Raw genomic sequence first — 12,358 nt, 5'->3', positions numbered from 1 at the left:
TCTGCATTATCTTCCTGCTGAAAATTACACAGGAGAAGCAAAATTCAGAACCTCAAGGCCTTATCAGCATCCAGTTTGCATTCCACAGAATAATTCACAGCCCAGTCAAAGAACGGATAAGAATTTGATTCACCACTGTTGCCATTTTCTGATACACTGTTTATTAGGCAGGATAACAGTCATAGCAAAAGTCTGACATACAGTCAGAGTAACCAATGATTGAAAATATTTTCTCCATCTTGGCTGCTTAAAAAGAACAGAGTAGCACAGTGTAATATTATTAGCATCGCTTATTCAAAAAGAAGAGTTGGCCCATGATGAGAAAATAATTGGTAGAGACGAATTCTCAGAATTCTGCAAGTACCCACAGCTGCTACCCTTATGTAAAACAAACAGAAGCAAACACTGTCCTTGCACAAATAGGAATGATTTAATTTACATAAAACAAATTCTAGTGTTGTATATATGAACACATGTACACATCAAAATAGAAACATAAATCTTTTTCCTGTACTAGTTTAGAGAATATTGGTAAAAGATTCCACCAACAAGTTTAGGCATAATGGAAGTATTTAAAACCTAGGCTAGGAAGATGGAATAAATACATCGTTTTTCAAGTAATAACTCTTCAAGAAGAATGAACATTTAAGTTCTTGCTCGCATTCTAGAGAAATGATTACTGCAGAAATATTATCATCCCACTTACAAAGAGAATTACAGTCTAACTCAGGTTGGAGAGAGGTTTGGAATCCACAGCATATAAATACAAGGCAAGTTCTCCCACCTCCACAATGCAGGAAGTCAAACCAGATGATTACAACAGACCCCTTCAGCACTAAAATTTCTACCTCTATGCAAGTACAAGTTTGCCAATAATACTTACAGAAACAGTAGAGTAATAGGATAAAAGACAAATTCTGAAGCCTTCCAGCTAGAACCTTCCTTTTCCAGAAAAAATAAACCAACAAATTATCTTTATGACACTGTGCCACTACAAGATGATCATGCACCATTAGACAACTTTGGTTCTACCGTGCTATATAAGAATGAACAAGCACTCAGTGTTGCAGTTTAAAGGTCCTGGAAAAAAACCCCAAACAGTTGGGAGACTGTTGCCAAACTATGTAGATATAAATGCTGACTTGCATCCATAGGGACAGGATTTTAATCCAGTTACTCACTAACACAGAGACACTTGTGGGCATGTTTCCTGTATCACGAGATTTGACTCATATATTTGCACCCATCAGGTGAGCTTCCACCTTTATAGAAATTGTAATCTCTGGCTGAAGGCCTTTTCATTTTTCCATCTCACCACTTGCATCTTACTTTTCTAAAAAATCTCATTATTTTCCTTCCTACAGAGCACAAAACTCTTTGGTTTTATCCAGTTACAATGGAAAGGCTTCTTCTCCTCTGACTTAAGGTTAATGTTACTTTTCTTTCCATATCCAATTTTCTCACCTCAGCTGCTGACATCAGCTCTCTCTCAGAGTTCCATCCAACTCAGTATTTAATTTTTCCTTCCTCTTTTTTTTCATGTATTCCCTCTTCCCTTCAATCCTTTTGCTTTTCAAACTCAGACACAGTCTTCATCCAACAGTTAAATAAGCCTGTCTTTGCAGGGAAATATGAGTTGCTTATCAAAGAATGTTTAATGACACAGGGGAAAAAAAAGGACAGAATAATGCCTAAATGTAATTTCACACAGTTTCCTAGCTAGAACTTTAATAATTCTTTTTTCAACCTGGAATTGTGAATGAGATTGCAATTTAAAACTGCTTGGTATTAAAGAAGTGACATAATGGTATTTATAATCTTTTTTATTTACATCCTTTCTAAGATAAATGAATTTGCCACTACAGAAGCAGCATAGCTCTACTCATGGGAAAGGCAAACGAGCAATTTAATCCTCCAGCCAAGCCAGTGTGGCCAAGACCATAGAATTTGTACAATCATAATTAAGTAGCTCAGCACAGTCACTCAGCTGGAGAGCACTTCTGAGGTCATTTGCCTCCTTGCTATACTAGCTAATAACTCCTTGATTTTAACAGAAACACAAAGTTCCTAGATAGGAACTTGTCGTCAAGATGAGAACAAAACAGAATCAAAAAAAACCTATAAGCACAAGGCGTACTTTTACTTGAGAGGAGAGAAAGAGAGACAGCAAAAGATTCTACACAATATTAAAGTAAGGTGGACAAGGCCAAAATAATAATCAGATGCTGCCAGTCTCCAAACTCTAGCGTAATCTCTCTGACACATTCTCACTGCTCTCCCTAGAACATCCACCTCCACAGATATTTGACCTTTGTGCACAAGGTATCAACAGTCACTCACAAATTCTGCTATTAAGAAGCTTGATGACACATCAAACCTCACCAGCTCTTAATCATAAAGCAACCTGTAGCCTTTATGTGATTTTGTTAATTATGATTTGGAGTATGAAGATGAGGTGACAAGCTGGACTTGCTCAGCTTACATTTTTGAAAGTTTATCAAACTCTTCCACGAAATCTCTTTTCCCTGTATTCAGTAACTCTGGCAGAGAAGCTAAAGATTTGTCTAGTGAAAGCATTTTGTTTCAAATTTTAAGTAAAAAATGACAAATAAAGTGTTTTATGAGAATTAAGCTTCCATCAAGAGAAGTTTTACAATGCTGGAAAAAGGCAGGCTGAGGAAATGGAAAAAGAGACACAGAGGTATCATCACATGGACATCCTGCAAATTACCTTATTTTCTCCACTGCAGCTGTGAGTTACAGAAACCAGATGAAGAAACGGGAGAATGAGGTGTATTTCTGGTCATTACTAGTTACATTTTGAAGGTCAGCGCTGTAATCTGCAATGCCATTCAACTTTCACAGCAGTTCAGCGCTAAATCTTGACAGACCTAAGGGACGGTTTCTAAAAATATCCCCATGTTTGCAATGCATTACGTAATTTTATACTCACTGCACTTCAGCATATTCAGTTTCTTAAGCAAACAAACATTGAAGGAAATGAAAGGTAGTGAATTTCCTGCAGGTTTGTTACCTTTCATGGAATGTAAATAAAGGAAATGTGAGAAAAGACTTTCATTATTCCCACTCACCCCTTCATTTTCAAAACAAAGAAAAGTCATGACTTGCACAGCATCGAGCAAAGATCAGAGCAGAGCATTTAGGAGGAAAACTGTCCTCTCAGTTTCAGTGCCACCCCTCTTCCTGCACCATTTAGCAGGAAAACAGTCTCCTCAGTTCCAGTGCTACCCCTCTTCCCGCCCCCAACCATATTTCATTCTGTAAGGCAATTATCAAAAGCCTCATGATGTTCTCATTTTCTACTCTTCTGCAAGCACTGAAAGTGATCAAATGTTTAAGACAAACACACATACTGCTATCCTGTTATCATCCCTAGAACCTTAGGTCAATATTTCAGTTGCATTTGTTGTTAGAAGTCTGACAGTTAAAACTATGGCTGCTTTCATCCTCAGCCCCACCCAGCTGCTCCCCACTCCCATTCTACCGGCTCCCATGAAGAAAATTAACCTCAGCCCAGCCAAGACTGTGCGGTTTTGTCACAAAAGAGAATGAATTTTTGGAAGAGTCTCTAAAAGGAACAAAGACCCAAGGCAGTGGTGATTATTATGGTTCACTAATACAAAGAAGATCAGGAAAGGCAGTAAGCTAGTTTCAGAAAGAACAAGCACTGCTCTTTTAGAAAAACACCACTGAAACCAAAGAAACAAACCTCATTCAAGCTCACAAGTAAGAGTAACAGAAACCATGTGTCTTTTTTCATAACAATGCTAAATTTTGCTCATACATTCAAGAGTGACAACCCCAGCTAACAGATTTTCAGGGACTCCTGAGGCTGACCCCTTACCCTTTCCTCCCCAACAGCACTGTCTTTTGGGGTTGCAGACCAGGTGCAAAATTTTACTGAGATAAAAATATCTGCCCATTGGACAAGAAATAGGGCCACTTTCATATCCCAGATTAAACATGTAGATTGACTGAAATACTGTATCAGTGGCACATTGTCTTTCTAAACACTAATTTCCTTCCCTCATCTACTCCTCAACAACAGAACTGAGAATGCAAAATTTTAAATCAAGACCAGGGCATGTACACCACCCAAAACACCAAATGGACTACATAAGTGCTCCCACAAGTCCTGATCCAGGCTGTAAACTGCCAGCATGGGAGATGCAGGTCAGTAATCCACACTGTCACTAGAATCTCTTCTTGGCCAGTTGCCTGCCAGGGAACTCATAATTCACTTGCTGAATGGCAGACAGTGACCATGTAATGGTTGAGCAGCATGAGTCACATCCAGCAGTCACATCCATGAAGAAAGCACAGGAGTACCTAATGCCAGGTGGATGTGGCAGCAAGAGCAGGAAACAAATTGTTTTAAAAAAAGAGAAAGAGTAAAATAGAGAGAGATATGCTAAAACCATCCCCCCCAAAAAAAACCCTCAGAAACAACTATTCCTCTCTCCCCACTCCTTACTTCTGTTCAGGGGATCTGCTATGTATGTATCAGCTTTCCAAGCCACTCTCTCCTAGCAGAAAGAAACCAACAGAAAACATGAACAAAATTAAGAGATGGGAGAAGATGTAAATGATGAAATCATAAACATTTCTTCACAATAGAGAAGGTGAAATGCATTCCAAGACTCAAGATTCTGTAAGTGGATGAATTACCTGCAAAGCTAAGTGGATTGAAAGTCTCTAAAGCATTGTTTGTTTGGTGATGATCACACCACAATTACTGCTTTTATTACTTCTTGCGCACATGTGAGGTAAAATGAGCGAGCATGTTGTTTTATTTAAGAGATTATAAACGGCATACTTCTCAAGAACTATGTCAGATGCTAATCTAGAGATACCAAAAAAAAAAAATAGTAGAACTACCACTTTCATCCCTAAATGTTCTCCTTCCCACATGTCCATGACTATAGAAAAAATTCACAAACTGCTCTCAAAAGATAGCACCAACATGATTAACACTGGGACACAAGCAAGAAGAGACAGAATCAGACATGAACTGGTTATTACACAGGACCCTGCTCCTCACTGACTTCTGACTTTCCAGCTGTAATCTCCAGAAATACTGATCACTTTTAAAAGGACAATGAAAAATATAAGAGGAATTTTAGTGGGCTGACCCTGACTGGATGCCAGGCTTCCACCAAAGCCACTCCATCACTGCCCTCCCCAGCTGGACAGGGGAGAGAAAATATAATGAAGGGTTCATGGTTTGAGATATGGACAAGGAGAGATCACTCTCCAGATACTGCCACAGGCAAAACTGACTCAAATTAGAGACACAAATTGAATTTGTTATTACTAAAACCAGAGCAGGGTAATGAGAAGTAAAATAAGCCCTAAACACCTTCCCCCCCACTCCTCCCTCCTCCCACCCAGAGACAGAGGGAGGCAGGGAATGTGGGTTATGCTCAGTTCATCACACGTCGTTCCTGCCACGGCTTAGGGAAAGGAGTCACATCCTGCTTCAATGTAGGTCCTCCACAAGGATGCCAGCCCTCCCAGGAAACCTGCTCCTCAGTTCATAAGTCCACAGATACCTGCCAGGTTCCTACCTGCTCCAGCACAGGCCTCCCACAGTCTCACAGCCTCCTCTCAGGCATCCCCCTGCTCCAGTGTGAGTGTCCTCCATGGATCTCTGCACCCCCATGGACCTCCATGAGCTGCAGGGGCATAGGTGTTTTTCCACGGTCTGCACTATGGGTTTGGGGGGAATCTGAGCTCAGGCACCTGGAACACCTCCTCCTTGTCCTTCTTCACTGACCTTGGTGTCTGCAGAGTAGTTCCTCTCACATATTCTCACCCCACTCTTCTATGGAAGCAATAGCATCTGCAAAACAACTCTTTTCCTGGTTCTTAAATTTCTTATCGTAGAGGGGTTGTCACCATTTCTGACTAGCCCAGATTTGGCATGGGGCACTTCTGTCTTGAAGCCAGCTGGCATTGGCTCTGCTGGACATGGGGGAAGCTTCTGGCAGCTTCACACAGAAGCCACTGCTGTAGCCCCTCCTGCTACCAAACCCTGGCCATGCAAACCCAATTTGCATTTCTTCCAAAAAGAAACGCTCCTTCAGAAGTCCCAAACAATCTCTTCTTTCCAGCAAAGTCTGTGCTGATAGCAAGTCATCAAGTTCTACATAGCCTGTAAGGCATGACTTAATGACATAATGCATTCCAAGAAACTCTGGCAAGCCCAAGTTTTTTCAAAGCAGTATGTGACTGGCAACTGCTGTCTAGCCTCTTATTTTAGCCTCTGATATGTAGATAATCCTCATGAGCATTAAACTGCTCCAATCAAACATTTTTTTTCAAAGCTCATTTTCTTGTGTCTGTTGAGTTACCTTTTATAGCTCGTATTTCAGACTGTAAAATCACAACTAGCCAAGAAGAGAGACTTGTTCAATGTGTAGTGCTGGCCGTAGGGGAGAATTTGCCATCCTGAAAATGCTGAAGTGAATATAGCCCAGCTGAGTAGCAAACAACTGTTTGCTGGCAGACAACATTAAGGTCCCTAAAGCTATTTTCCATGCGATCAATTCACCAATTAAAACACAAGCACATCAATTTCTCTTATCTAATTCATTATTTATAAGTCAGCCACCCAGCCTCCTTAAGCACTTAGTATATATCCAATTTTCACAACTCATATTCAGAGACAAATACCATCATACTAGACGAATCACAAGAGGCCAGTTACCAACAGGTTATGGGACTCTCCCTTCTGAAGAACTCATGGAACATCTACAGCAAAGCCTTGAACTGACTTAAGGCCATTTCCATCTTTATCCACTTTAATCTTTGTTATTATCTCCCACCCTTACCCAATACTCTGATCATAAGTTAAAATTACTGAAAAATCACACACATTCCTATCTCAAGGCAGAGTTGACAAGACTTGGTGGGAAACTCTGTGTTTGTTGGAGATTTGTATTTCTTTAGGAAGTGAGACATTTAAATAATGACCCTTACTAGAATCAATATGCAAGGTCATTAATGAGGATTTTGATTCCTAAGTCCAATTAACATCAAAGGAAGTTGAACAGCAAAATAGTCTCATCTAGCTCCCTGAAGATATACCAAACAGACTTCTATCAAACTAATTAAAGAATTACATTCCAATCTGGATGGTCAGTCACTGGGACTCCCTTGAGGCAAAAGGTGCTCCCAAACACAGCAGGCATGTGCTATCTAAACTGCTACCAGATAACTGCTGGAAACAGCTCCTATGCAAATGCTACAGTCGATGTCCCCAGTTAACGGCACAGATATCAGGGAACTGTAATGTGGTCTGCCTCATGTTCAGTAACACCAGTCCAACTAATATGAAACCATGGATAGGTCAGGGACATGACAGGACACAGTCTACCCCAATACCACAGTGGAAATAAGTATGTAGCTGATATAACACATGTCAAAAACCCCTTGAACTCAAATGCTCATAGTCTGAGGAAAAGCAGAGACGCCTTGTCTTCCCCATTATCACACTAGGACCACAATTTTACAAAAGACAACTTTACAAAGAACCTCTACTCATCAAGAACTGGGGTCTCAGAAGCAGAGAATGGCTTTTTATTTTGTAAGAAAGAAGTGAGTATAGAGTTTACATATTCTCATTCTTGTGAGCAGCCTTCATTCTTCCATTCTAAAAAGAAAAGAACCTAAGTGTAGATTAAGATTCCAACTGGATGAGCAGCCAGAGGCTGATTTGTGTTACAGCAGCTGATACAACCTGTATCTGATGTAAGATTAAAGCAGAAAAGAGGCACAGCCAAGACATGTCCATCCTGCATCTTGGCTGTGTTTCTGGTCACAAACATTGCTCTACTTTCCAGGCTTTTCTTTTCCAGCATTAGGAACCAAGCCATCACAGTGTTGCTTTTTAACAAATACCAAGCGAAGAGCTTTTATCTAATTTGCACATCATGCAGGCAAACTCCAGCCCAAGATGTGACTCAGTGTGCTATGTGGAACCTGGCAGTAGCTTGTTATCAGAGAGTGAAGGGTATGCTTAGCATCATCTCCCACACTATCTAAGGCTGTATGGCTGAGCCTTACCAAGGACCCCACAACAAAAGCTTTTGTCCAAATCCTCTTGTGCTCCTTTCATTTTCTAAAACATCCAGTAATAATGTGCATTGCTACTGACAAGTCTTACTTGTTCTTACTTACTTTCAGTAACAAATTAAGAGCTTATTTAATCACAGCTACACCTGCAAAGGTATTCACTTTACTTTAAAAAGGGAGATTTACAGTGGGAAAAATACCCCAACTAAACAAATACATCATTAAGAACACTGGAGGAAGAAGAGAAAAAGGCCTCTCTGTAAAGCTGTAGTAGGCAAGGGGAAAAGGAAGAAATGTGGTAACCGCTAGCTAACCAATTCATAGGGAATGACAATAGCACTTAAAGGCACAGACCACACACCATATTAGAGGCTGATAAATGGGAAGGTGAAGAGCCAAGTTTTCTCCAGCCACAGTGTCAAGTAAACATAATTCTAGTGGACCTACAGAGAATTAATCATCCAGCTGTTCCCATTCTGTGCTGGAAATGCATTGTGTCTGGCACTGGTCATGTCAGACCTGTGCTACATCCATCCCCCATTTGATCTGAGGCCTCTTGTGAACTGCAGCTGACAGGAATTTAGAGCGGCAAAAGAACTGCTCCTATTCTTTCCCTGTTTGGTGACTGCTCTGGAAGAACTAGTTCTTCAATCCCTACCTTTCCTTGCAAAGCATATATGAAAGAATCATCAGGGAATCTTGAGGCGATAAAAATACTCCCAGGAAAGTAATGTTGTAGCAAAACAAATGTCTCCCCCTATAAGCAGCTCACAGTGGATACCTGAGAGGTTCACAGGAAAGGCCAAACATACAGCAGCATTCCTATATCCTCCTTTATAAGCTCAAACACTTCTGATTAAGGTACTTCTGAGTAAGAATGGTACCTGTGCATCTGATAGATTCCAATCAATTTCTTTCATGGATTTGTTGAGGTGGTTTTTGCATGCATGCAATCTTTCAGCATCCATTACATTCTCTAAGAAGGCAAGCCTAAGCATTTTGTATCTCAACTATTAAGCTCTATGAAAGAACATGCTTTTGTTTTAAACAGAGCACTTGCTTGTTTCCTTTGATGACTCTTAATGGTTCTGTCAAAAAGAACAGTGAATAATTTTACCTATTTACCTACTCCATAACAATGACAATTTCCAAAATGAGATTTTAAATAGCTACACAAATCAGGGCCATGCCACCTCTCCCATTTTATATGTGTACAAATGGAGGTGGGAAGAAGGAAGAAGGCTCACTCAACATAATCTAGCAGGCTAAAGGAAGAAGTAGGCATAGAAACAGTATTTTTTTTAGTTCCTAGTCAGCGTCCTATCTATATGATGATATAACTTTTTAGTTTCTGGAATATTTATTTTCAGTAACAAAATCTGATTTAGATTTAAAAGAACACAAGCATACTGAGAAGAACTAAGAAGCATCCTTGCTTATTACTGAAAGATGGAATTTAGCAGAGAAACTCTTTAGCCCATAAGAGAGCCCTCCTTTCTAATCAATGTCACCACTATACATACTCATGGCCATTTTAACACATTTCCTTACATTTCATTCAAGGCCAAAGGCAAAGGACTCATCAGAAAATTATCTACTGAGTCTATCTATCTACTACCAGCCTAGATATGTATATCTAAAAACTACAGAAATCACATAGATACAGCCTGCTCCTCTACCTCACTTTTAATTCAAAATTTTTGCTTCAGTTTTACAAGTACTCACAAGCTCTAAAGAACTCAAGTTCAGTGTTCTTACCTCAGCTGATATGGTGGTATCTTGATAGCAGCATCGGGAGAATCCAAAGTTTCTGTATAATTAAAGGAAACAACAGGGCTTTTAAAAGAAACTTCTGAGTTCAACCACAGTTAGCACATCTGGTAACTGCCTCCAAGCCAATGATCCTAAAGTTTACACCTACTCCACCTGACAGAACAACAACCGCTGCTGCTCTGAGCTGCCAAAGCTTTGCATAAATCTGACAGGAACGTTGCATGCCCAATGAGAAGACACTGAGTACCATTTTTTCCCTTTCACTTATCAGCACTTCAGCAGCACATCCACTAGAACTGGAACAGTATAGAGGATACTGGCATGGCTGCTGTGCAAGACTAACATTCAATTAATGAAGCAATTCATGCAACATCAAGATGAAAAGCCAGTAATAAGACAGCAACAGGTCTGTCTACCACAGAATGTTGTAGCTATGCATGGATAAAACCCCAAAATTTAAAGCCATTGAAAGTATCCCAGTTATGCTGATTTAAATTAGGGGTCCTGATGATCAGTGTTTCAGGTTGGAAATGTCAAAAAACACTTCAAGACACGAAAAATCTCGGAAAATGGGCGGATGCTAAAATGTACCTAAGCTTGTACTCCCCTGAAAGATTAACTAGTTATACTGATCATTATATTGCAAGGATAAAAGAGCTCATGTAATCCAGCAGAACAAAACTTCTAGCTTTTAAAACAGACTCCATAAGCCAGCGTAAGAGCTGGACGGCATGGTTTTTACGATGATCTAAAGGAGGGAGGGGGCCTTTAAAGAAAAAGACAGCACCTCCAAAACATACACGGAAACCGACAGCTACTGATACCCATATATGCGCCTCGCAAGAGCCACGAAGCAGATGCGGGCGGTGGGGAAGGCGAGGGCGGGATGCTCTCCGGGACCGGCAGCAGGTGCCACGGCGCCTTCCAGCAGCGCGGAGCTCCCGGGCATTTTGAACGGCCCAGGAGCTCCGCTCTCTTCTCAGCCGCTGGAGGCTCAGCTAAGCAGGCTCTCCTTAGCGCGGAACAAGTTTGCTGAGGTCTCCCTGCCCCCTGCTTTAGAGACCCGCTCTATCGGCGGCTTCTGCCCGCTCCGCTCCCCCGCCCGCGCCCCTTACCGATGGCCCAGGTGCAGCTCTCCTTGATGGCCCTGTGCTTGCTCCCCGACGCCTCCTTCTGCAGCTTTCGCAGGATTTCTTCCATCTTGCCTCCCCCGGGATATTCGCCTAGCCGCGGGGGAGGAGGAGAGGCGGTGAGGAAGAGGAGGAGGAGGCAGGAGGAGGGCGGCGCGGGCGGCGGAGCGGTGCCGGGGCTGTCCCCGCCGCGGCAGTGCCTAGGAGGGAGCAGAGCGCGGCGCCCCGCTGCCGCCCCGCTGCCGCTGATGAATCACGCCGAGCTCCATGGCGGGGACACGTCAGTTGTTGCCGCTGCGGAGTCCCTCCTCCTCCTCCTCCTCTCCCACCCCGGGCAGGCCCCGCTGGCGCAGCGGGGCTGGGGCGGGCCTGGCCGTGCCCGCGGGCGCGCAGGGACTCCCTCCCGGCGCTGGGGTTGGCCGAGGCGCGGAGCAGAGCCGGCGCCGCCGGAGCCGGGCCCTGCGGCGGCACCGGCGGCCCCGCGGGAGGCGGGCGGGCGGGTCGCTATGGCGACCGGCGGGCGGGGGGCGCCGGCAGCCCCGGCCTGCCCGCCCCGGGCGGCGGGAGGCGGGCGCTGGGCCCCGCTGCTCCGGCCGGGGCTGCGGCTGCTGCGGCTGGGCGCAGCCCGGGCCTGCGGGCAGGTTCCCGCTGCCCGGCGCTCCGCTCCCGGCGGCGCTGCCGCAGCGCGGCCCCGCTGTCCCGCAGCGCCCTGCGGAGCCGCTCCCGCAGCGGGCCGGACGCAGGGAGCCAGGCCGGCGCACCGGCGGGAGTGCCGGCGTTCGGTATGCCCTGCTGCAACCAGTGCGGTCAGATTAGTGGCAAAGGTGAGATCTGTGCCTTTCTCCTTAGCTGGCAAGTGCAGAAGGACCTAAGTAAGCTACCTGTGTGTGCCTTCACAGGAGCGCACGCCTTAGTGTCCCCAGCAAGCCAGCCTCCAGGAGAAAGAGCAGCCACTCCACTAGCTCAGATCTTCCTCCTCACACCCGGAACGCTTCCTCCCCCAAACCTCCTGCCTTCTTTTGTTTGCTGTTTCCCTGCCTTATCTCTAGTTTATATCCTAGTTGCCCTTTCTGTGACTGCATCACTTAATTGAGTGTTACAACATCCTCATCTTCTTGCAGAATCTCTCTTAAAAGAGACAAGAAAACAAGCAGACAATGAGAAGAAAAAGACAGCAGATAAGAAAGGCATTCCAGGTAGCAGCTGGCAGTATTAGCGGTTATGTCTCCTACTGCTAATTGGAAGAGTACCAATAGTGAATTACCAGGCAGGATATTGGCACCTGGTGAATCAGCCATAGCATTTCCCATAGGATATTGGGCTTTCAAAGGCTGTCCCTTGTCCAAATACTTACAAGG

The 12,358-nt window shown here is 43.6% G+C and overlaps 1 protein-coding gene across 2 annotated transcripts in view; it reads right to left on the bottom strand.

The window, feature by feature from the left end:
* The window catches only part of ARFGEF3 (ARFGEF family member 3), a 95,286-nt gene extending 83,666 nt beyond the window's left edge, over positions 1–11,620 (bottom strand). The window contains exons 1-2 of one of the 2 annotated variants that reach the window (XM_014268560.2): positions 10,986–11,620; positions 9,856–9,907 (exon numbers count right to left, since the gene is read on the bottom strand). In XM_014268560.2, the coding sequence (XP_014124035.1) occupies positions 9,856–9,907; positions 10,986–11,070 (137 nt within the window). In that variant the 5' untranslated portion in view covers positions 11,071–11,620. The remainder of the gene's footprint in view (positions 1–9,855; positions 9,908–10,985) is intronic. The other variant, XM_005489233.3, reaches the window with a different exon arrangement.
* Between the last annotated feature and the right edge of the window lie 738 nt (positions 11,621–12,358).

This window comes from Zonotrichia albicollis, chromosome 3 (assembly GCF_047830755.1).
Source record: "Zonotrichia albicollis isolate bZonAlb1 chromosome 3, bZonAlb1.hap1, whole genome shotgun sequence".
In the NCBI taxonomy this organism is placed as follows: domain Eukaryota; kingdom Metazoa; phylum Chordata; class Aves; order Passeriformes; family Passerellidae; genus Zonotrichia; species Zonotrichia albicollis.
The sequence above is the reverse complement of the archived record's forward strand: the minus strand, read 5'-3'. Positions and strand labels throughout refer to the sequence as shown.